At 40.1% G+C, this 24,822-nt stretch overlaps 4 protein-coding genes across 4 annotated transcripts; 2 read left to right on the top strand and 2 right to left on the bottom strand.

The window, feature by feature from the left end:
* The first annotated feature begins 682 nt into the window (after positions 1-682).
* LOC133709863 (putative calcium-transporting ATPase 13, plasma membrane-type) lies at positions 683-4,694 on the top strand. Its single transcript, XM_062135796.1, has one exon. The coding sequence runs from the start codon at positions 1,526-1,528 to the stop codon at positions 4,532-4,534; it is 3,009 nt and encodes a 1,002-aa protein (XP_061991780.1). The 5' UTR covers positions 683-1,525; the 3' UTR covers positions 4,535-4,694.
* Positions 4,695-9,220: 4,526 nt separating this feature from the next.
* LOC133709866 (ATP sulfurylase 1, chloroplastic) lies at positions 9,221-12,488 on the top strand. The gene is made up of 5 exons (XM_062135798.1): positions 9,221-9,922; positions 10,935-11,340; positions 11,482-11,742; positions 11,824-11,910; positions 12,043-12,488. The coding sequence occupies exons 1-5, from the start codon at positions 9,417-9,419 to the stop codon at positions 12,178-12,180; spliced, it is 1,398 nt and encodes a 465-aa protein (XP_061991782.1). The 5' UTR covers positions 9,221-9,416; the 3' UTR covers positions 12,181-12,488.
* Positions 12,489-12,560: 72 nt separating this feature from the next.
* Positions 12,561-16,017, bottom strand: LOC133709865 (putative calcium-transporting ATPase 13, plasma membrane-type). Its single transcript, XM_062135797.1, has one exon. It carries the CDS (start codon positions 15,544-15,546, stop codon positions 12,646-12,648), a length of 2,901 nt encoding a protein of 966 aa, XP_061991781.1. The 5' UTR covers positions 15,547-16,017; the 3' UTR covers positions 12,561-12,645.
* A 3,309-nt stretch (positions 16,018-19,326) lies between these two features.
* Positions 19,327-22,798, bottom strand: LOC133707792 (putative calcium-transporting ATPase 13, plasma membrane-type). The gene has a single exon (XM_062133279.1). The coding sequence runs from the start codon at positions 22,642-22,644 to the stop codon at positions 19,552-19,554; it is 3,093 nt and encodes a 1,030-aa protein (XP_061989263.1). The 5' UTR covers positions 22,645-22,798; the 3' UTR covers positions 19,327-19,551.
* Between the last annotated feature and the right edge of the window lie 2,024 nt (positions 22,799-24,822).

Genomic DNA, 24,822 nt, shown 5'->3' with positions numbered 1-24,822 from the left:
GCTAGCTCATCCGGGTGGACATGATATGTTAGTAGGTAGGAACTCTTGGACTTGTGGAAGTCCGGATGATGGAAAATTAGAATGTGGTTATAAACTTATAATTACACAGAACAACTGATCAATTGTACTATCATCTTTAGTCGACACCCAGCTACAAGGTCATACAAACGGTTTATTCTCGTAAAAGGGTTATCTCGTTTGGTTTTAGACTTCGGTTAAGTAATTATTAATTAATCATTTCGGAGGAAGTCCTAGGCCGGAAGGGCACAACCATCAAACCCTGCGCACGGATGGCTTGGGAGGCTGCAAATGGAGGTTTTGCTTATTTGATAAGTAATCTTCTTGGCTTAAGGATTTAATCCCTATTGAAGCCACAAGCCTATTTGAAATAAGGAATCTGTAGAAAGACTTGTAAGGTATAGTGTTCTCAGAAATGAACTCTAGGAGTGAGCCTCTTTGCCTCATCCTAAGAATTACCACACCGTTATATTCGAACACGAGTGAGATTGAGAAGTTTCTAGTAAGGGTTAATGTTTCTCCTCATCGTTGACTTCAAAGATTGTTCGTGTGGCCATTTATGGACCAACATGTGAGAACCTCTAGAACAAAAGAATAGACACCAACTCTGAAAGGTTATTATTTTCAATACAAGTATTGCACTTATTGGTGTGATAACATTCCGTGCATATAATTGAAACAAAGATAAGTGAATGAAGTAATATATGAATGGTATCCAAGTTTCAGATGCAATAATTTTGAATTGTCCAACCATGCTTTCGCTGGGTGATATTAATCACAATCAAACAAGGCTCCGGGAGGCAGTTGCAGTAGGGCAACCGCACCATTCTCGTCGGGGCTCAGCCAACCAAAGTTTTGGGTGCCCTTGTTCAGTTCACACACACGAAGATTCTACAATTCTTCTTCATACTGAAACTCCTACGTTGTTTCAATGAGTCTCTTAGGTAGTAGCTTCCTACCACAATTGAGCGTCTAGAAGATCAAAGATGTCACTTCCAAGAAATAAATAAGACTATTTTCAACTTATATATCAAAGGGGACAAAGCAACTAACTAGCTTTTTGGCCCAACTGTTTGATCTAAGAAGATGATTGTGTACGTGCATTTGGCCGGCCTCTTTAATACACGAGGGCAATCAATGTCTTTGTCAGCTAGAGATTCACACATCTAAATTAGCGACTTTAGGGGTTGCTTCTACGACGTCTCTGCATGATCCTGTCGACCTCTGGGAAGTTTCAGACATAATTTCTGCTGCGCCGGTTGAAAGGGTTTTGGCTGTTATGGAAAGTGCTCAGAATATTACTAATGAGGAAATGATAGTGGCAGACATAACCATCACACGTCTGTCTAATTTTCCACAAACCGTGTCATTTCCTACATATAAATATCACTAGTTTCCAAGGTCAGTCAGAGCATACAAATTCTGCGTTGTGATAACTGCCATCAATTCCTTTACTTCTGATACCATCAATTCCTTTCTGCCATCTTAATCTTATGCTTCTGAAAGCATGACTGAAACGACCAGTGCTATTGTGCCCGCATATTTGGGGTGTCTAGATGTCCCTCTTACCATACACAGAAGGAGATGGCGTTCGGCATTTGTCACCATTTACTGCTCTAGAGCCTTCCAGTCATTCTTCCAGTCAGTGTCAGTGTCAGACAACAAGGGTTTCAAACTAGACCAAAAAACCCTCACTCGGCTCGTTAAGGTTAAAAGTCTTGATCAGCTCCAGGAGTTGGGAGGGGTTAAAGGAGTAGCATCAGCCCTCAAAACTGATGCAGCGCATGGAGTTTGCGGTGACGCTGACGATGTTGCACAGCGACTTGAAGCATTTGGTTCGAATACATACAAGATAGCAGCAGCCAAGAGGTTCCTCCATTTTGTGTGGGAAGCATGCCAAGACCTCACAATTTTTATTCTTATAGGCTGTGCTGCACTTTCTCTTGCTTTGGGCATCCTAGAGCATGGATTAAGAGACGGTTGGAGTGATGGTGGAAGCATATTTCTCGCAGTCATTCTAGTGATTTCAGTGTCTGCCATAAGCAATTACAGGCAGCAAAGAGAGTTTGACAAATTGTTAAAAGTCGGTAGCAATCTCCAAATTGAAGCTGTGAGAAATGGCGAGAGACTGCAGATTTCAATATTCGAAATTGTGGTTGGAGATGTCATTTGCTTAAAGATTGGAGATCAAGTTCCTGCCGATGGGTTGCTCTTGAAGGGATATTCATTGGAAGTAGATGAATCAAGCATGACAGGGGAGAGTGACCATGTTGAAATCAACCAAAGCCAGAACCCCTTCTTGTTTTCTGGCACCAAAGTGGTTAACGGGCATGCTCAGATGCTTGTCACTTCCGTCGGCATGAACACAACATGGGGCGAAATGATGAGCCAAATCAGCAGTGATACAAGTGAACAGACACCTTTACAAGCTCGCATCCGGGGACTAGCCTCATCAATAGGTATAGTTGGTTTGCTAGTAGCTTTGTCAAATCTCATAGTCTCAAAGATATACTACTTCACCGGAAATACCAAGGACAAACGTGGCAACAAGGAGTTCAATGGGAGCAGAACCAAAGTTAATCACATAATAATGGCCGTCATTGGGATGGTAGGAACTGCAGTTACAATTGTTGTGGCTGCAATTCCAGAAGGTTTACCAGTTGCCATGACGATTACTCTCTGTTATGCTATGAAGAGAATGATGGCTGATAAAGCAATGGTTAGGAAACTCTCTGCTTGTGAGATTATGGGCTCTGCTACCACCATTTGCACTGACAAAACAGGAACTCTCACGATGAACCAAATGAAGGTGGCCAAGTTCTGGATAGGTGAAAAGCCCGTGGAAGAAGTCTACTCATCAATTTCGTCCCGTCTTCTTAGCTTGATTCAAGAAGGGGTTGCTATGAACACAACCGGTTCTAGGCACATTTCAGGATCTGGATTTGAATTTTCAGGCAGTCCTACTGAAAAAGCCATTCTTTCATGGGCATCTTTGGACCTGCATATGGACATGGAGAGATTGAAAAACAATTCTATCATTCAAGATGTTGAAGCCTTCAATTCACACAAGAAAAGAAGTGGTATTTTGATCAAGAGGAAGATAGACAACACAATGCAAGTACATTGGAAAGGAGCTGCGGAGGTGATACTAGCAATGTGCAACAGTTACCACAATGCCTCTGGACATATAAAAGATATGGATGACGATGCAAGGGAAAAACTTGAGCATATTATTCAAGGTATGGCAGCTAGTAGCCTCCGATGCATTGCATTTGCACACAAAGAAGTATCTGCAGAGGAGCAAGTGGATCCAGAACATCATAAGGCTCTGCTAAAAGACAATGGCTTGACCCTATTAGGACTTGTGGGTCTTAAAGATCCATGTCGGCCAGGAGTGAAGAAAGCTGTCGAGGACTGTCAACATGCAGGGGTAAACATCAAAATGATCACAGGTGACAACATTTTTACTGCAAAATCGATAGCCACGGAATGTGGGATACTGAAGTCTGAGCAGGACACGATCAGTGAAGCTGTGATAGAGGGTGAGCAATTTCGGAACTACACACCAGAAGAGAGAATGCAGAAAGTAGACAATATCCGTGTCATGGCAAGGTCATCCCCTTTTGATAAGCTTCTTATGGTGCAATGCTTGAAGCAGAAAGGTCATGTAGTTGCAGTGACTGGTGATGGCACAAATGATGCTCCTGCATTGAAAGAAGCTGATATAGGTCTCTCTATGGGGATGCAAGGCACTGAAGTTGCGAAAGATAGCTCAGACATTGTGATCATGGATGACGATTTTGCTTCAGTGGCTACAGTTTTGATGTGGGGAAGATGTGTGTACAATAGCATCCAAAAGTTTATTCAATTCCAACTCACCGTCAATGTTGCAGCACTTGTAATTAACTTTGTAGCAGCAGTTTCAGCAGGTGAGGTTCCCTTAACAGCAGTTCAATTATTGTGGGTGAACTTGATTATGGACACACTGGGTGCTCTGGCCCTTGCGACAGACAAACCCACAAAAGAACTCATGGAGAATCCACCTGTGAGCAGAACGGAGCCTCTCATCACCAACATCATGTGGAGGAACCTTTTACCTCAAGCTACGTACCAGATAGCAGTAGTATTGACCTTACGATTCAGGGGCAACACAATCTTTGGTGTAGATGATAAGGTACAGGATACCTTGATCTTTAACACGTTTGTTCTCTGCCAGGTCTTCAATGAATTCAACGCAAGAAAGCTTGAGAAGAAGAATGTTTTCAAGGGACTGCTCACCAACAAAATCTTTTTGGGGATCATTGCATTAATAATTATTCTGCAGCTTGTGATGGTGGAACTTCTGAACAAATACGCAGATACAGAGAGGTTGAATTGGGAGCAATGGGGTGCATGTCTTGGAATTGCGGCCATCTCTTGGCCACTCGGTTGGGTTGTTAAGTGTCTACCTGTTCCACAGAAACCTATTCCTATTGTCAGCTATCTGGAAGTTAGGATATATAAGAACTCCAGTTAAACTTTGATGTGAAAGAAACTCGGGGCTGGAAGCATCATGCATTATTGGAGATAAGCTGTGGATATGTAGATTAGAGATGTGGGCTGTATCAGAATTTACGCATTTGATTTGGCTATGTTAGATATCGGTAGTATATAATGTAGATTGGATAATGCTTAGATCTATATTTGTTATCTGAAAATGCAAACTTAACCAAATGAATGTGGAAGAAACATAAACGCACAAGTTAACATTAACAGGTTCCAGGAATCAATAATATTGAAGCTCATCCTCCATATTTCCGTGGCCCAAAAAAAAAAAAGTCAACATTGAAGTTCATTTTCCTTGGCAGCTAATCACTCACTCTGAAACACCTTAGAAGAGCTGTGAGGGCACTTCCTCAATCATTACTTCAACTTCCCAGAAAGAGATACAACAAGGTTTGGCTGATTACGTCCAAGCTTTCTCAATCAATAATGATCAACTTCCTCAGAAAACCAGGCCTTTTTTTTTTTTTCTCCTTGCAATCAAACTAGGAAAATTAAGTCATTAGAAAATCTTTTTAAAACCTTGGCTCTGAAGATTGCATTTAAGAGTGTATATAGAATCCCTCCTGTGTTATCTTGAATACATTTCATGCTTCAAATCAAAGAAAATGACTCGAGAACAAAAAAACACATCAGAAATTCACCATGTAACAGTTATAGAAAGAAAAGCTTACATATTTAGCTAAAAAAACATAAGAAGATGAGAGTGAAAACTAAATGCATAAACTGAATGTAAATTCTCAAGCAAAGTACCTGAATGCATAAACTGAAAACTGAAGTCAAACAATCAACTGAAACAGAGAGACCAGTGATCTTCATGCGTGGTGACCAACGAAGATGAGAGTGAAGACGCCCAGCTGAAACTTGTGATGGACAATATGGTAAATTCTTGAACTTTAATATCTCTTTTTTCTTTTTCGAAAATTCCTGAAAGTTTGGCGATAGGAACAGAAGAAGGTCATTGGTCAGAGACTAAGAACAGTGAAGGAGACTAAGAACAGAAGAAGGTCGTTGCTACAGGTAGTCAGGTACTGACGCTGACGGCGCGAAAGAAATGATAACCAGCAGAAAAGTCTCGCTGATTTGGCTTGTACTCTGACCATTGGATTGTTGGAACGGTTCAGATTTGACCAATGCGGGATGACTTTCCCTTTTTATTTATTTTTGTTTTATTAGTGCTTAATTTGTTTCAAACTTTACGTTTTTTTTTTTTTTTTGAAAGGGTTTGGAATCCAGCCAAGCTGGGAGGCTCATCCCCACGCCTGACTTATTATATTAATATTAGAATTAGGCATAGAGGGGTTTCAAACTTTACGTTCTTATGAAAGAGTATCCTGAGCGAGGATTATTGTCATGTTGCTTCTGTAACTCGGGATTCAGATTTTATGTTTCTCTGATACAAATTTCTATTGTTAATATAATAAATGAAATCAGACATATAAATGAAATCAGACATATAATTGAGCCTCTCGGCTTCTAGCTAAGATGGGTTTCAAATCTCTTTCAAAAAAAAAAAAAAGTATTCAGGACTAATCAGTCAGTGGAAATATATTCAAATTGCATTGACGCTATGAATAAATGTTGTTCAAGAAGGTATACACATAGTGCACCACCCAAAAATAGAGAGATCGCATGAGGCCATGATCGTTGTAAGTTGTAGTGATGAGGATCAGCCTGGAATGAGATTCGGATCTAAGTCAGTGTTTAGTAATTTTTTTTTTCTTTTTTTGATGAGCTTTGATGGTTATATATTTAAAGATGAATGAAGAAGAGTACGTCGAGTTATGGGAAGAATACAAAATCGTAACCGTGCAACCAAAAATCCAAACATATAAGGTACATATCCCTCTAAGAACAGTGAAACCAAAACTAGTGAAATCTAAAATTAGGAAAATTTAAACAGTTTCTCGTACGTAATCTTGCAAAGAGTGGAACCAAATCTCACAAATTCAAATTAGTCTAAGAAGTGTCAAATTGAATAATGCATCGTTTGATTACCCTCTTGATATATATAAGAAGACTGGAATTGCATTTGAGAAATTCAAAGAAGGATTACCCACTCCACCCTAAGCTGCCAAGGCACCATATGACTGATATGAGAAAAATGAAGAAATATCAAAATAAGTGAAAAATCAACTTCTAACCGCACATGCTTGAATATTTTTAAATTAAATCTTGAATAAAAAGTAATGGTTTTGCAATTTTCATATATCACATTATCAATCACACCTACTTATTTCATGAATAAGATCGGATCTATATATGCAGGGGCGTAGCTAGGATTCGACAATGGGGTGGGCTAAATTTATTGTGGCAATTTTTTGGGCGAAGCCCAAATTTTTTTTTTTTGTGACCTGCATAATATCAATGAATCTCATCAATCGATTCAACCCATTCCCAATTATCAATGAATCTCAGGCGGACTGAAACTCTGAAAAGGGGGGGTGACTCGGTACGTGGCTGGAGCCTGGAAGTCTGGAAGGTGGAATCAAAATTGATCTGAAGTTCTGAACGGGGAGACGAGGAGAGTGAGAGTAGGAGGTCACTCGGTGGACTGAAACTCTGAGATTGGAGGTGGCTCCCGGCTCCGTGGCTCGTAGCGATTGGAGGTGGCTCCGTGGCTAGAGCCTAGAAGTTGGAACTCTGGAAGAGTGGAAGGCGGAACCGATCTGAAGTTCTGAACGGGGAGACGGGGTTGGTGTTTGAGACAGCAGCAACCTAACAACTCTTCGAAGCATTAGTATTTTTTTTTTTTATTTAAGCTATACCCATACTTGACGCATTTTGGGCGAAATTCTCCTTTGGGCTATAGCCCAAGTAGCCCTGTGAGTGGCTACGCCCCTGTATATATGCCTGTCAGATAAGCTACAAGCAGCTCTATACCAATCAAAGGAATTAACTCCAAACTCCAAACAATTATTCCATTAACTCCGATGGCTATCCAATTGCACAAATCTAGCAAAACAAAAAGTTGACACTATTCAAACACCTTTGTCGGACAATTAGACCGTGACACTATGACAACGCCTTCTTTGAATTAGCTTTTTAATCCTTTTTGTAAATAATTTATGCTTGGGGGCATGCCATTTGTTCCGTGACGTTTGGCATGACGCGCCATAGTCTTAACAATAATAATATAAATTATGTGTTGGATATTATGTATCGTTTCATTTAATTGTACTAATGTGTTAAACAAAAAATGTATAACATTGTATAACAAGACGTCTAAATGTAAAACATAGTATAACAAGACGTCTAACTCATATCGTATGAGGATTTGTCAATATATCACTGATTATGATAACTCAGTTATGAATAGTTAAAATACAGTATATAATGTATGTAATTAGAGAAGTCAACGATGTAAGAACTTGATATGCTTATTCAGAATAAGAGACCAGTTTTTAGGACACAGACCTTTTACATAGCTCAATATGCTTATAATGTGTTCGGTCATAAGATGATTGTATTTTTGCTCGAAATCTTGGTTGGTGTATGTTCTTAATTCTATTGTTGTAATAAATACGAGAGTCTTATTTAATTTAGGCTGGGTACGTTTCTTTTGAAAGAAAAATAATAAAAAACTGGTGATTAAGAAAGAAAAGGAAAGAAAGGTCAGCCTTTAACACTCGACAATGAGCTATGAATGAATGTGGTCTTGAAATGGGGGATGTGCAACATTTGGTGGAGGAGCTTTCACACATGCTCTAAACGATAAAGCAGACAGGGTCAGATCGCTTTTCTAAATTGTTGTGTGTTCTGTGCAAATCTTTGAATTCAAAATGATGCAAGTTCGTGGAAAGACGCATCTGCCGTGACAATAGCCCATATGTCAGCCGTTACACTTGCAAACTAGACAAATGACAAAAACACAGCCAGCATTGATATACTGCCATCTGTTGTCGATTTGCATATCAAACATGTGCAACAACTCCAACAATAATTACCTCAAAGATGAGAAATATTTACTCGCTAGAGTCTCAATTATAATTTACCGTCGTATCTTAATAAAATAATATATAATCGTATCTCAATAAAATAATATACAATCGTTTAATCATTACTAAAAGAGTGTGTTCTTTCTCTCTGACGCTACTAGAGTTTGACGTCAGAAATACAAATGACCGCGTTGTTTAGAGTTTCGACTACGACTCTGGTTTCTTCCTCGGAGCTTTACTATTGACTATTGTGGGGTCAACCTAATCTTTCTCTCCTATCTTTTGGGGATCTCTCTGGTATGGTGATGCGATGCTTGACATTTCAAGACCTGTTTGGGGGACTTATTTTTAATTCTTTAGGATTTTCCTTTTGTACGTGTTTTCATCGATTCCTCCTCTTTCTGTTAGGGTCTACTGTTCTGATACCCAAAAAAAAAAAAAAAAAAAAACTCAAAAGTTCCATTCTCCATTTGTCACTCATTTCAATCATAGTGCCACCTACCTCGTCCCTGTAGTACATTAGAAGAGAATTTTCATTAATATGGTGCTTAACGACAAAGGAAAAAAAAAAAAAAAAAAGGAGGGAACCACAACTTCCAAGAAACTTACCCGAAAGCCTCAAAATGTGTCCAGGTTCATCCCTCCAAGCACAACTTTGTACATAATTCCACCCCTATAAATTAAGACCCCAAACCATGAAAGCCAGTCATGCTCTCCAACTCACATTGCACCATTCCTGAATTTGATAAGATTTCCCTTTGCCCCTACCCAAGCATTTCAAATTCACCAAATTACTCAGACTCCATTATTATAGTCCCTACCTAAGGATTTCCAAGTCCACCAAATACCAGACTCCATTATTATATAAAACCTGCCCACTTGAACCACAACAAGCCCAGAGCTTTTTTGAAGCCTTCAATGGCGTCCATGGCTACCTTCATCGCCCAAACCCCCTACCCTCATCACTCTTTCCCCAAAAAGCTCCACACCCATTTCGCCCCGACCCTCAGGCTCTCGCTCCGACCCGTTTCCACCCCCAAGACCCGCCAAAGGCTCCGAATTTCGAGCGCGCTGATCGAACCCGACGGCGGGAAACTCGTCGAACTTTTCGTGCCGGAGTCGGAAAAGGCCGAGAAGAAGAGAGATGCGGCCACGCTGCCGAGAATCAAGTTGTCAAGAATCGATCTTGAATGGGTTCATGTGATCAGCGAAGGCTGGTCGAGTCCTCTAACTGGGTTCATGAGAGAATCCGAGTTCCTCCAAACTCTTCATTTCAATTCGCTCCGACTCGACGACGGGTCGTTTGTGAATATGTCGGTGCCGATCGTTTTGGCCATCGACGACGCTCAGAAACGCCAAATCGGCGAGTCGACCCGAGTCGCCCTCGTTGATTCCGACAATAATCTGATCGCCATTCTCAATGAGTAAGATTTTTCATTTATTTATTTATTTTTTACTGCAAATTATTTCATTAACACTAATCAACCAGTTAATATCTCTAATTCTAGTACATAGTTCGTTATTATTCTATAATGGTCCATGGTGGGCCATAGAACACGCTTGTCGTTGTTTAACAATGTGGTCCCACAATCGCAATTTCTTTGCATGTGATTGTCTAAAAACAAAAATAGTATTAGATTTGTTAGTTCATAGTAAATGTTCGACTTATCATAGTTATAAGCTGTGCATTAGATTTGTACTCATTGCGAGTATTAGATTACTAGTTTTAACTGGAACACTAAGGAAAGACTGCCGGTAAAATTTGTAGTTGTGAGTTATCTTTGATGTGTTGCCTTGTGTAGCCTGACTTCAAACGTTTGATGGTGCTAGTATTTGGGGTGGTCTAGTGGCTGAGAATTTTGTGTTTGCTATGTTCTGTAAAGATCATGACATGTTATGACTATAATTGGAAATTGATTTTACTTTGCGTTTGTCAGTCTACTTTGTTTTGTAAAAAATATTGTATAGATGACATACCTGGAACCGCATTGTGTCTTGTTATATGAAAACGACTTTTCTTGGGCATTATGAACAGATTTCTTAGATCTTTTCTGGTCAACATTGCACATTATGTTTAAATATTGATGGCCTCAAGATTAAGTATTGTCATTTAATGTCGTAATCCATTTGATGTGCCTGATGTATAGTAATGGATGGACGCAGTGAAACTTTGACCTCATGGGATGGATGTAAAGCATTTGCTGGTTTATCTGTGTTGGGAATTACTTGCATTTTTATCATACTTTGTATTGTAATTATTTCAATCAAGTATGGGAATGTGTTGTACTGGTAGGGATGCAGCAAAAGTTGAACTTAAGAGTAGGATTTTTTCTTGCCTACAAAGGATATGCACTGGTTGATGTATTGTTTCTTTGTATATTTGTGTCATGAGTTGCCATGTTTTCTAATACCTTATTTATTTTTGGTTTTTATCAGTATTGAGATCTATAAGCACCATAAAGAAGAACGCATTGCCAGGACTTGGGGGACAACTGCCCCTGGTTTGCCGTATGTTGATGAAGCCATAACCAACGCTGGAAACTGGCTGATTGGAGGTGACCTAGAGGTCATGGAACCCATCAAGTACAATGATGGCCTTGATCGCTTCCGATTATCTCCTACAGAACTCCGCGATGAATTCACAAAGCGCAATGCTGATGCAGTATTTGCATTCCAACTGCGGAACCCTGTGCACAATGGGCATGCTTTGCTAATGACTGATACACGTCGCCGGCTTCTTGAGATGGGCTACAAGAACCCCATTCTCTTGCTTCATCCACTAGGAGGCTATACAAAGGCAGATGATGTTCCACTTACTTGGCGCATGAAGCAACATGAGAAGGTATGCACATTAGAATTTTTATTTCCTCCACCTTCTGACTTGTAAACCTGTTTACCTTGCACAATTTGATCAAGTCCATATCATATAGAACTGCTTGCCCTCATCTAAATACTGATATTGCTTGAGTTAATGCTTCCTCAGGTTCTTGAGGATGGTGTTCTTGATCCCGAGACAACTGTGGTTTCCATATTTCCCTCTCCTATGCACTATGCTGGCCCTACTGAGGTGCAGTGGCATGCAAAGGCTAGGATTAATGCGGGGGCTAACTTTTACATCGTTGGTCGGGACCCAGCTGGAATGGGCCATCCAATTGAGAAAAGGGATCTATATGATGCCGACCATGGGAAGAAAGTGCTGAGCATGGCACCTGGACTAGAGCGCCTCAATATACTTCCTTTCAAGGTATGTACATTTTCTGCCTGTGCTACAATTCATGCCTTATTATTGACATTTCCTTCATCATTATTAACTTTTCCTTTGCAGGTTGCTGCATATGATAAAACTCAGGGGAAAATGGCATTTTTTGAACCCTCAAGGGCTCAGGACTTCATTTTCATATCAGGCACCAAGGTATGTATTCTTTTATTGTTGTGGCCAACCTTGTTTTTTGATTCTCATTGTCAACTGTGCAAATTTGTAGAAGTCACTAGGTTGATTGTATTTGTACACGTTCATTATAACTAAAAGAAGCTATAATTACAGATGCGAACACTAGCAAGGAACAAAGAGAACCCTCCTGAAGGATTCATGTGCCCTGGTGGCTGGAAAGTCCTGGTGGACTACTACGACAGTTTGGTTCCTGCAGACAGCGGGAAAGTCCCAGAAGCAGTTCCTGCTTAGATGGAAGCTGATGTAACATATTGTACTCTGCTTCTTTTTGGAGGAACCTTGATAGCTAATTAGTCTCCACTGTGTGATATAAGGATTCACCTTGATAGCTAATTAGTCTCCTTTGCGTGTGATCAAGATTTCTTAAGATCTCTGCCCAGATTTCCAATAAAACCATGTGAGGCACCGGTGCAGAGAAACGTTGGCCACTTGCCTCAATCTGTAATTAGCGCCCCAAATTGCATCTTGCATCACTGCATTTGTGCATTGGCGCATTGTATCATAGTGTGATTGCCTTCAATAGAAGTGAGTTTGTGCAATGCTTTTAGTTTAGTTCAGAAAGGATCATCTTTGAAGATGTTGGTTTCGTCGGCTTACTTGATTCAACGAAACCCAAAAGCTCGATTGACATAGATTGAAACCTAGTTTGTTGGGTTGAAAACCAATGAGATAATACAAAGATCCCTAGTTCACTACCTATGGTGTGATTGTATTATGCTTCTTTAGATAAGCGATTATCGGCTTCGCAGGAACTGGTATACACTTGACAACCCAACTGATTGGGCAAGATATGGCTGAAATTCCAATGCAAGCACCCCATTGACCCCAACTTAACCTCTCCGTATCTGCAAACTTCTTCAGAAACTCCACCATAACCACCTGAACTATAATGGTTATACCAACGATCGCCCAAAACAATTTGTTCTTGTGACTCCCTTTGAGGACATTCTTCTTCTCAACACTCCTTGCATTGAATTCATTAAACACTTGGCACAAGACAAAGACGTTGAAGATCATAGTGTTGTTTACCTTCTCACTAACACCAAAGATTGATCTGCCTTTGAACTGCAAGATCAAGAGCACAGCTACCTGGAACAGAGCTTGAGCGAAAACGTTTCTCCACATGAGGTATGTGATCACAGGCTCAGATCGAAGCACTGGTGGCCTTTCCATGAGCTCTTTGGTTGGCTTATCTGTGGCAAGAGCAAGGGCAGCCATCGTGTCCATTATCAGATTCACCCACAGCAACTGGACTGCTGTTAAAGGCACTTCACCAGCTGAAGCTGCTGCCACAAAGTTGACTACAAGAGTGGCAACATTTATTGTGAGCTGGAATTGCACAAACTTCTGAATGTTGGCATACACACCTCTTCCCCACCTTAAAACAGTGACAACAGTAGCAAAGTTGTCATCTAGGATCACAATGTCTGAACTCTCCTTGGCCACTTCGGTGCCTTGAATCCCCATCGAGAGTCCTATATCGGCTTCCTTCAGCGCTGGTGCATCATTTGTGCCATCACCGGTCACAGCAACCACATGCCCTTTCTGTTTTAAGCACTGCACCATAAGAAGCTTATCAAATGGAGAAGACCTTGCCATCACACGAATTCCATCAACTCTCTGCATTCTCTGCTCTGGTGTGTAGTTTCGAAATTCTTCACCTTCTACCACTGCTTCCCTTACCATTTCCTGGTCATTAGGCCTCAGTATCCCACACTCAGTAGCTATGGCTTTAGCGGTAAACACATTGTCACCGGTGATCAGTTTTACTTGAACCCCAGCAAACTGGCAAGCTTGTACTGCCTCTCTCACTCCTGGCCTACATGGGTCCTTCAAACCCACCAGGCCTAATAGGATCAAGTTGTGCTCTTCCAGCATCTTGCTATCATTTTCATCATTGCTTTCTCGAACTTGTTTGTGTGCAAAAGCAATGCATCTGAGACTGCTTGCTGCCATTCCTTGAACAATTTTCTTGAACTGCTTCCTTTCATCTTCACCAAGCTCACTGGTAACACCAGAGGCATCGTAGTAACTTGAGCACATGTCTACTATCATCTCCGCAGCTCCTTTCCAATGCACATGGATTGCATTGTCTTTCTTCCTTCTCACCAAAACCCCGCTTCGCTTCTTCTGTGAATTGAAGGCCTCTACATGTTGAATGGTACAGTTCTGTTTCAACTCATCGATGTCCATGTTCAGCTCAAGTGCAGCCCATGAAAGAATGGCCTTTTCAGTAGGACTGCCGGAAAACTCAAACCCTGATCCTGAGTTAGGCTTGTAAACACTTCCTGTTGTGTTGAACGCTACCCCTTCTCGGATCAAATCAAGAATACTAACAGGAATTGATGAATGAGCAGCATCATCTTCCACACTTTCCTTTCCAATCCAAAACTTCACAACCTTCATCTCGTTGAGTGTGAGAGTACCTGTTTTGTCTGTACAGATTATGGTGGCACATCCCATAGTCTCGCAAGCTGAGAGCCTCCGAACCAATGCATGATCCGCCATCATTTTCTTCATTGAGTAAGCAAGAGTTAGAGTCACAGCCAGTGGAAACCCTTCTGGAATTGCAATCACAACAATAATGACAGCAACTGCTACCATATCCAACAAGGCATTGGCCACATCATCAATCCTCGTCTTGCCACCTTTGAACTTACCAAAACTTCCATTCTCACTCTTTGTGTTTCCTGTGAAGTAACGAACTAACAGCACCACAAAGACCATGAATGCAACTGCCAAGCCAATCTTAGCAAGTAATGGAGTGAACTTACTAAGCTTTTCTTGTAAAGGTGTCTGCTCATTGTTTTCGTGGCTGATCAAGCTCATCATTTGGCCCCAACTTGAGTTCATCCCTACTGAAGTCACAAGCATTCGGCCGTATCCATCAACCACTTTGGTTCCAGAATACAAGAATGGATTGTTGCTGCAATCAACCTCCACATGGTCACTCTCCCCTGTCATGCTTGATTCGTCTACTCGCAACGAATGTCCATATAAGAACAATCCATCAGCAGGAACTTGGTCTCCAATCTTCAGAAACACAACATCTCCAACTACAATTTCAAAGATGGAAACCTTCTGTCTTCTTCCACCTCTTACAACATCTATTGGGATATCATCACTTGCTTTGGACAGCTTTTCGAACTGCTTGTTCTGTCTGTAGTCACTAAAGGCAGATATAGCAACGATGAGAACAACAGCAATGAAGATGCTTCCACCATCATACCAACCTTCTTTGAGTCCATCTTGCTTGATGCCAAAGCCAAGCGAAAGCGCAGCGCAACCTAGGAGGATGACAATGGTGAGGTCCTTAGAGGCTTGCCACATAAAATGGAAAAGGCTTTTCGAAGGTGGTTTGCTATACGTGTTTGAGCCAAATGCTTCACGGTGGCGAGCAATGTTGTCCTTTTCATCATGGACTCCACGCTCACTGTCGGCTTCAAGAGCTGACGCAATACCATCTGTGCCTCCGAGCTCTTGAAGCAGGTTTAGATTCTTCTCCTTCATGAGTTGAGTGAGGCATTTGTTATCGATTTTGATCCCCTTGTTGAGCTCAACGAGATTCAGATTTGCACTTACAGTGCTGCTACTCATGCTTAGTATTTCTAGAAGCTCAAAGAGAAAGTACTAGGAGAAAGAAAGGGAAACTGGAAAGTAGTGTTGAGATAAGGTGGTGTTAGAGGTTAACTATATATAGGGTCCTCCTGCATCATTGGATTCTGCTATATATAATAACCAATGCCTAATGGAAGCTGCTGAGAAGCTACTTCAAAACAAGTTGCTTTCCATAAAGAGATGATGCATATGTGGACTATGGAAGATGATATAGACTATGGTAGCTTCCTTATTGTACTAGGTCACTGTCTGGTAGGGTACCAGAGAATGAAAGTGTTGGGTTGATTAGCATGTGGTTCGGTATAAGCAAATGGGCTGTTTCATTACCTTTTGTATGATTGTGTACTTGTCTAGTACTTCATTTTGCTGTTTTCTCAATCTCATATATATTCTAGTTGTCTTTGTGGATTCGGTTTGTACCTAAGATCAAGAGTTAAAGTCTCACGAAATTTCTACCATTGCTACCATATATGAAATGCACGAAATTTCTACCATTGCAACATATATGAAATGCAGGAGTTTTAGACATGGATTTGAATTGAATTTGAGATTTTGGTGTCTTTATAGTTTCCTCATAGTTGTTGGGGTTGTGTTGCTAGATGAAAATTAAGTAAAGAGTTATCTAGTGGTTTGCAGTTTATAGGGAAGAAATAACACAAACCGATTCTAAGACACTTTAAGATAAACTTTATAACGTTCACGTTCAACATTTCTTACTAAGAACGATAGTGCATGTACGTATGAGCGTATGAAACATTGAAACCTATTGTAGTTCTTTAAAAAAAAATATAAGCAAAGTTGTTGTAGTGTGGAAAGCACTAGAGTGCATATTGAATGAGTAAACTACTACAAAGTTTTATATTTTTATGTGTAAATTGTAACCACTTTGTTTTTTGTTAAAAAAAAAAGAAAAAAACAGAAGATATCATGAACAATGGTTTCCACCTAGCTTTGGTGTAGTGTGACACATTTACTAATCCCTTCATGATTAAATCTTTAGATCATGTACACAAAAAGTTACAACCTTTAGAGTTTAGATTTATTTCATATACCCCATGAAATAGGGTTTATATAGCCGTTTAATTCGTCATAGAAACCAAGCATGTAAAAGCTGTACAAGGTTTCTCCCTTATGTGTATGATCTACTGCTTCTGTTTATAGGAACCCTTCATTCAATTGAATTGTCGTTTGGGTGCTTTTGCTTCTGCTTTTACGTTACTAAAAATCGAAGCTTTACTAGTTTTAATCCATTTGAGGACAATACTCATTACTCAATAGCATAATGTGTATCCGTTTGGCATATACTACTAATCCGAGGCTCTGAGCATCCCAAACTAGTGAAGAAGGGAAACAAAGACGAGGAAAGCATGAAAAGCATTCAGCTTGGACACAAGTCCCATATTTTCAAGAAGTTGGGAGGAGATGAAGTAGCGAGCATCAGCTCTCAAAATAGCAATTCATGGTGACGCCCACCAACTGTTTGATGAAATGTGTCCAAACAAATACAAGAAATAACCCACAGAAGGGTTTTTTTCGATATTAATGTCCACAATGAAGCTGTGGGAGGTAGGCACAACAGCTTTCGACATACAGAATTGTAGTTGGTGATGTCATTTGCTTAAAGATTGGAGTTCACATTCGAGCTGATCATGATAGAGGAGAATAACCATAGCTAGAATCAGAATCTGTTCTTGCTTTTTGGTGTCTGAAATCGCTCATTTATATACTAGGATGCTTTCCACATTGGCTATCGAAAAGTAACTGTGATATAAGTGAAGGTGATTTCATGTCCTTAACAAACTAGTCTCATCTATAGTTGGTTCCAGAGGAGCTTCCTGGTTCTTAAGGTATGACAATTAGCAGCCTCAGAGTTTTGCATATAAAAAGTTCCAGCAAAGGGGGAAGTGGATATAGAACACCATTTTTCTAAGACAAGATGATTCTCAATAGGTCTTAAAAATCCATGTCACCGAGGAGTGACATGATCAGAGGCAACAGTGTTTAAGCTCAAAAGCCCTGGGGCACCGCATGTGACATACTCCAGGCTGGTCAGGGAATACTTGGCGCAGGAGTGATTTCGAACTCACCTTAAGAGACATGGAGAAGGTTGACAAAATCTGTGTAATGGCAATGTCCTCTATTTGACAAGCTGTGCAATGGTTCAACCGGAGGGTCATCTACGTAGTGGAAAATGATGTGCCTGCACCGTAACGTGGTGAGGTACTTGAAGGATGACACTCTTTGTCTAAGCTTCATTTTTATCAGGGAAATCTGAAACACAACACACCAGATAAAATACGATATGCTGCTAACATGTTCTCTTCTTTGTTTCTAGCTTGAGTTAGTGGGGAAGAGGTTGCAAATTCCTGGTGGTCGTTAGTGATGGTTTCATTTTTGCATCTGATTGCCTGATAGGAAAATTCCCTTGAGGGGTAAGTCACGATGGATATGTTTGTATGCTCAGCCTTCTCTAAGGGGAAACTATTATCTATTTTTGAGACATTTGTGGGCCTGACTCAAAGAATCAACCTAATATTTGCATATCATTGGACTCTAAGTAATTCTACTATGTTTGCCAGGAAGATTTTTTTTTTTATACTTGTTGTGCTATGTTAGTGTCGAGAGTCTTACATCAATATGAATGTGATAAGATTGGAAAAGTGCTCTGTGTGGGTCATACTTGTCAAACATTTGAAAAAATGCTATTTTTATTGTGCATTTCTCATAACAGGTTATAAGATTGGACTTGGAAAACCAAAGTGAAATTTATGTTTGGTCATAACTTGTGTGAAAATAAGATTATTGTATGCTGCAGTATAAAATCCCAGACTAACCTCATATTGCGTACTATTCATATACCAACCTCGGGAATAGAGTGAGGGTGAGGTATTGGTTTTGCTCTGGAAATTGGTTTTAGATAAGAAAAAGAAAGTCATTCCATCTATTGCAGTAGGTGGGATGCATTCAGAGCGAAAAACAAAACTGAAGTTAGGTTGAAGTTGCTTACTAGATTGAATAGAAAAAGATATGTCAGTTTTTCTGGGGTTTACAGGTAGTGAAGCTATGTTTTTCTATCCTCATTGTTTCTTTTTTCCGGGTGGGGACTTTTGCTTATTTTCATTGCCTCATTATCCTTGAATTAATATTTCTTGCTTATAAAAAAGTGCAATTAGTTATGTAAACCTCTCTGTCCTCAAAATAATTGTCCCAGGTTGAGGTGTGGAGGAGTTGATGATTAGTGTCCTGTAGAGTTGATGCAAGGGGCTTTCTTCAGTTGAGTCAGTCAAGTACAGTGAAAGTCCTATATCAGAAGTTGCCAAAGAGAACTCAGCTTGATGATGCTTTGTTTAGTGGCCACAGATTAGAGGCGGGGAAGAAGTGTGTACAATAACTTCCTGAAGTTCATCCAAATATTCCTGCCAACAATAATTGCTGCTGCTATTGCTATCAACTAGGTTGCAGCCGTTTCAGCAGGTATACTGCTCAACTATAAGTTGTCTTATTGGTTAACTGATCCAATTTCATTTGCCTATATAGTTTTTATTTTCAGTACAATCATATGTCCCTATGATTTATAGTCATATTATTGTATTTGAGTTCAAAATAACATCTCTCTTTCAATCAGCTACCAAGGTGTCATTTGTTTATCTAATAAAAGGTTGTTAAAGACAGTCAAGGTCATTAATAAACTATACTTTACCAGGTTTTGGTCTCTGTTCAAATTTCTTTGGTACATCTAATAAAATTCCCATCCCTTAGAGATATTTCAATATAATACATTATGAACAAACTGCTGACATACTTACATGTTACATATATAACATATTAGTTTACATTACACCGTTCTAGAATACTAATGAATGTTTATTGATAATAAAAAATTAATTAGGAATTATTGAATAAAAGAATGAAAATAATATCATCTGGTATAGAGCTATACAAAAACTATCCAACCCTGCATGATGGTTATCCGGCCAGTTTATTTCAAACAGAATGCTTTTTCTTCATCTTCAGATAGCTGAAAATGGGTTTCTCTGGAACAGGTATACACTTGACTAGCCAACCAATTGGCCAAGAGATGACTGCAATCCCAATGCATACACCCCATTGTCCCCAATTCAGCCTCTCTGTATCTGCAAATTTCTTGAGAACCTCCACCATCACAACCTGAAGAACAATTGTCACCGCGATGATCCCCATAAACAACTTGTTGGTGTGTATTCCCTTGAAGACATTCTTCTTCTCTAGCTTTCTTGCATTGAACTCATTAAATATCTGGCAAAGCACAAAAGTGTTGAAGATCAATGTGTCCTTTACCTTATCACTGACACCGAAGATTGCTTTGCCCCTGAATTGTAAGATCAAGAGGACAGTTATCTGGTACAGAGCTTGAGGCAAGAGGTTCCTCCACATGATGTTTGTGATGAGAGGCGCTGTCCTTCCCACTGGTGGCTTCTCCATAAGTTCTCTTGTGGGTTTTTCTGTGGCAAGAGCAAGAGCTCCAAGTGTGTCCATGATCAAGTTTACCCACAATAATTGAACTGCTGTTAATGGGACTTGACCTGCCGAAACTGCTGCCACAAAGTTGATCACAAGAGCTGCAACATTGACGGTGAGTTGGAATTGGATGAACTTCTGGATATTATTGTAGACACATCTTCCCCACATCAAAACTGTAGCAACTGAAGCAAAGTTATCATCCATGATCACAATATCTGAGCTTTCCTTGGCAACTTCTGTGCCTTGAATCCCCATGGAAAGTCCTATATCAGCTTCTTTTAATGCCGGTGCATCATTAGTGCCATCACCCGTCACTGCAACTACATGACCTTTCTGTTTCAAGCATTGCACCATTAGAAGCTTATCAAAAGGAGAAGACCTTGCCATCACACAAATTTTCTCAACTTTCTCCATTCTCTGTTCTGGCGTGTAGTTGCGAAATTCCACACCTTCTATCACTGCTCCAATCATGTCTTGACCAGGCCTGAGTATCCCACATTCAGTGGCTATGGCTTTTGCAGTGAAAACATTGTCGCCGGTAATCATTTTGACGTTCACCCCTGCATATTGGCATTCTTCAACTGCTTTCTTCACACCGGGACGACATGGATCTTTAAGACCGACAACTCCCAATAGGGTCAATCCATCTTCCTTTAGCACAACTTTCTGGTCTGCATTTAGTCGCTCTTCAGTGGGAACTTGTTTATGTGCGAATGCTATGCATCTGAGGCTGCTAGCTGCCATACCTTGAATAATCTGCTCAAAGTTCCTTTTTTCAATTGTATCCATATCCTTAACAACTCCAGAGGCATTGTAGTAACTTGTGCACATTGCTAGTATCATCTCTGCTGCCCCTTTCCAGTGTACATGGACTGAGTTATCAGCCTTTCTCTTCACCAGAACTCCACTCTGTTTCTTCTTCGAATTAAAGGCTTCAACGTGGAGAATGCTACAACTCTTCACGACTTTCTCCATATCCATGTTCGACCCATGTACCGCCCATGAAAGAATAGCCTTTTCAGTTGGACTGCCTGAGATCTCAATTTCAGAATCCAAGCTAGGCCTGTACACACCACCAGTTGTATTAAGAGCAACCCCTTCTTGGATCAAGTCGAGAACATAAGGAGAGATGGATGAATAAGCTTCTTCTTCCACACATTCTTTCCCCAACCAAACCTTAGTCACCTTCATCTGGTTCATGGTCAGAGTACCTGTTTTGTCAGTACAAATTGTTGTAGCAGATCCCATGGTCTCACAAGCAGAGAGCTTCCGCACCATTGCGTTATCAACCATCATTCTCTTCATGGAATAAGCAAGAGTGAGAGTCACAGCTAATGGTAGACCTTCTGGAATTGCCACCACAACAATTGTAACGGCAGCTGCTACAATCCCAATAACGGCATTTATGATGTCATTAGATTTTGTCTTGCTGCCATTGTACTCTTTGTTTCCATTCTCATCCTCTGTATTCCCTGTGAAGTATCGGACCAACATGACTACAAGAACAAAGAAAGCAACTGCCAAACCAACTTTACCGATGGACGAAGTTAGCTTGTCTAAACGTGCTTGCAGAGGTGTCTTTTCACTGGTGTCTTGGCTAATTTGGCTCATCATTTCACCCCAGTTTGTGTTCATCCCGACTGACGTGACAAGCATGCGACCATAACCATCAGCTATTTTAGTCCCAGAGAACAAGAAAGGATTCTCAGTGACACTTACCTCAACATGGTCGCTCTCCCCTGTCATGCTTGATTCATCTACTGATAAAGAATGGCCATCTAAAAGCAATCCATCAGCTGGAACTTGGTCTCCAATCTTCAAACAAATGACATCACCTACCACAATTTCAAATATGGAAATCTGCTGGCGCCTTCCATTTCTCACAGCCTCAATTTGGAGATTGTTACTGACTTTGGACAATTTGTCAAACTGTCTGCTCTGTCTGTAGTTGCTAATGGCTGAAACAGAAATGACCAGAATGACTGCGAGACAAATGCTTCCACCGTCAATCCAACCGTCTTTCAATCCATGTTCTTTGATGCCGAAACCAAGAGAAAGCGCAGCACATCCCAAGAGGATTAGGATTGTGAGGTCTTTGAAGGCTTCCCACACAAAATGGAGGAATCCTTGCGTTGGCGGTTTCTTGTATGTATTGGAACCAAATGCTTCGTGTCTGCGCGCAATATCTTCAGCATCATCACCATTGATTCCATGCTCTGCATCAGTTTTGAGAGCTGATGCTACTTCTTCAACCCCTCCAAGCTCCGAGAGCTCCTTGAGATTTTTTTCCTTCACAAGCTCAGTGAGGCTTTTTTGGTCTGCTTGGAATCCATTAACGGCTGGGACCGAGACTGGCTCGACGCTAACAATGGAGCAAGAGAGTGTGCGAGATATGAATGTGGAGTTGGTATGTTTGGGAAGAGTAGAAGGTCGTAAAGAGAGGAAGGCTCTAGAGCAGTAGATGGTAATGAAAGCAGAATGCCATTTTCTTTTGCTTATGCCAAGACTGCTGCTCGGAACATCAAGAATCAACCGAACATTGCTTCCCAATTTTTCATGCAGGGCAAACCTACTCATGCTCTTTCGAAACAGCAAGGGGTATCACAGAAACTATTCTGATCGATCGATTGGCAGTAAAGAACTTTTGACAAGACAATGGGATCGTGTCACAATTGATTTAGGAATGCTCAAGTGCAAAAGGATATCTTGTAGCTAATGTTGTATATCACCTTGTATGCAAAACCCTTACTTTATATAGTAATGAAGTTTACTTGGATTCAAAGTCTCTGTAGGGATTCAAAGTCTCTGTACTCTGTAGGGATTCAAAGTTTCAAACCCTTCCATGAAACTTACGCCCGCTTTCATGTCGATCATTCCGAACTTTGATAAGAGTCTGTATTACACATTTTCCTGGAAAGAGCTCTATGATGATGGGAGGAAGACGAGTAGCCAACTGATTCACCAATTTATTTCTATGGTGGTTGTAAAGTCGTGGAGAACATGATATCAGACTATGACAATGCTCTGCCAAAAGTGGATTCCATTGGGAAATTGTTGTAGGAATCAAAGAAACAATGAATACGCGGGAACGCGTGCATGCATATTATATATATATATATATATATTTTATTTTTTTGTAAAAAAACCCCAAGCAAAGTAACCCAATAGGAGTGAGTCCATATTTTTGAGTTTTTCTAAAATTACATTTTTCAATAATAAACAAAATTAAACTGATACCGACTTCAATTTCCTAAGTTCCCACCACTGCTTTGAACTCATCATCCTGATGTGGCATGGTGAGATGAATTTCTTTTTTCCCGTACAAAACCAACATGTTATAGCACATGGATAAATAAAGAAACTTAGGTTCAAATTTTCATTGATGGTTGTAAACTACATATATGCATGTATGTCGTAGTACTAAAAATTAACGACCTGAATCTAAGTTTGGTCAAAAGTCCCAAATTCTTTTTCCACCAAAAAATATTCCCAAATCCCTTAATATCAAACGCCGAAGATAAGACGAACAATTAATTCAGATTTTTTTTAATACATTAATTCAGATTCTTAGTTGAACGTGATATTAAACAATCTGTCAAAACATACATGGATTAATCTTAGTATCTTACACGTACCAGACGAGTTGAAACAAAAAAAAAATCTCCAGCGAATTTCTAATTTGCTATGACGCGGTCAATAAGTTTTGACGGAAATAGTACGTTGACTTCTACCGAAACTCATGCACAACTTAATTCACTAGCAATATATCTCAGAGTTAATAGCATGGTAATTTCATGTCGGAACTTCGCCGTAACAACGTCGGAAAAACCCACGCAAGCTAGGGCTACCTACTGTTTCGACTTTCAAGGAAGATCGAGTCCACAAAATTGGAACCCGGTCAGTAGATTGCATTCAGCTGTTCTATGCATGTGATCATATCATGATCTCAAACATATAACGTGCTTATTTTGTTTAAGATCTTCACTACAACAAATGGAAAGCTTTGTATATTTTCTTGAACAAAAAGAAAGAAAACGATGAAGAAGACGTCTGTATGGTATTCAATTCAGAACGAGAACATATTAGAGAATGAGAGTACTAGTCAGCTATTTATACTACGAGTGTCAAGTAGTTGGCAAAATACACTTTTACCCTTAACACAAATGCGCATGGTCAGAGCTCACCATTTGTTTTCTCTATCAATATTTAAGCAACAATGTGAGTATTGGTATGTTCGTTCAGGTAGCTCACCTAGTTTTTTGAAGTTGGGATTATTCTTTTGTTTCTTGCCTTCACGTTTGGGTTGTAGATAAGCCGATTGGCTGTCATATTCCCTCTACCCGATTACGTCCTATCCTTCTGGAAAAGAAGGAAAAATAAAGAAAGAAAGATACATGATAGAAAATTCATAACTCAACGTTATACGCTTTGTCATAACTTGTAAGACTGGACATGGACAGACGAAATAATTGGTGTCCAATTCTTTAATAGGTCTTTAACAACTTCCACCTGAAAGGGTTGATGCATTCATGTAAAATTTAGAGACCGCAAAACTATGGGTTACCGTCCAAGTTGAGACATGGCATAGTACAGACCAAGCACACCAGCACCAAACCATGCCATGGCAGTGACATGCAACTAAGATTAATCCAAAGCACTAATGTACAACTATATTTTCTGAAAAAGTAAATCAAAATATAGAAGTATCTTTCAATTAAGAGGCAATGGGTATCGGCAAAAGGGACAGTTGTGATC

This window comes from Rosa rugosa, chromosome 5, assembly GCF_958449725.1.
Source record: "Rosa rugosa chromosome 5, drRosRugo1.1, whole genome shotgun sequence".
Classification (NCBI taxonomy): Eukaryota; Viridiplantae; Streptophyta; class Magnoliopsida; order Rosales; family Rosaceae; genus Rosa; species Rosa rugosa.
This window is presented reverse-complemented; position numbering and strand designations above follow the sequence as displayed.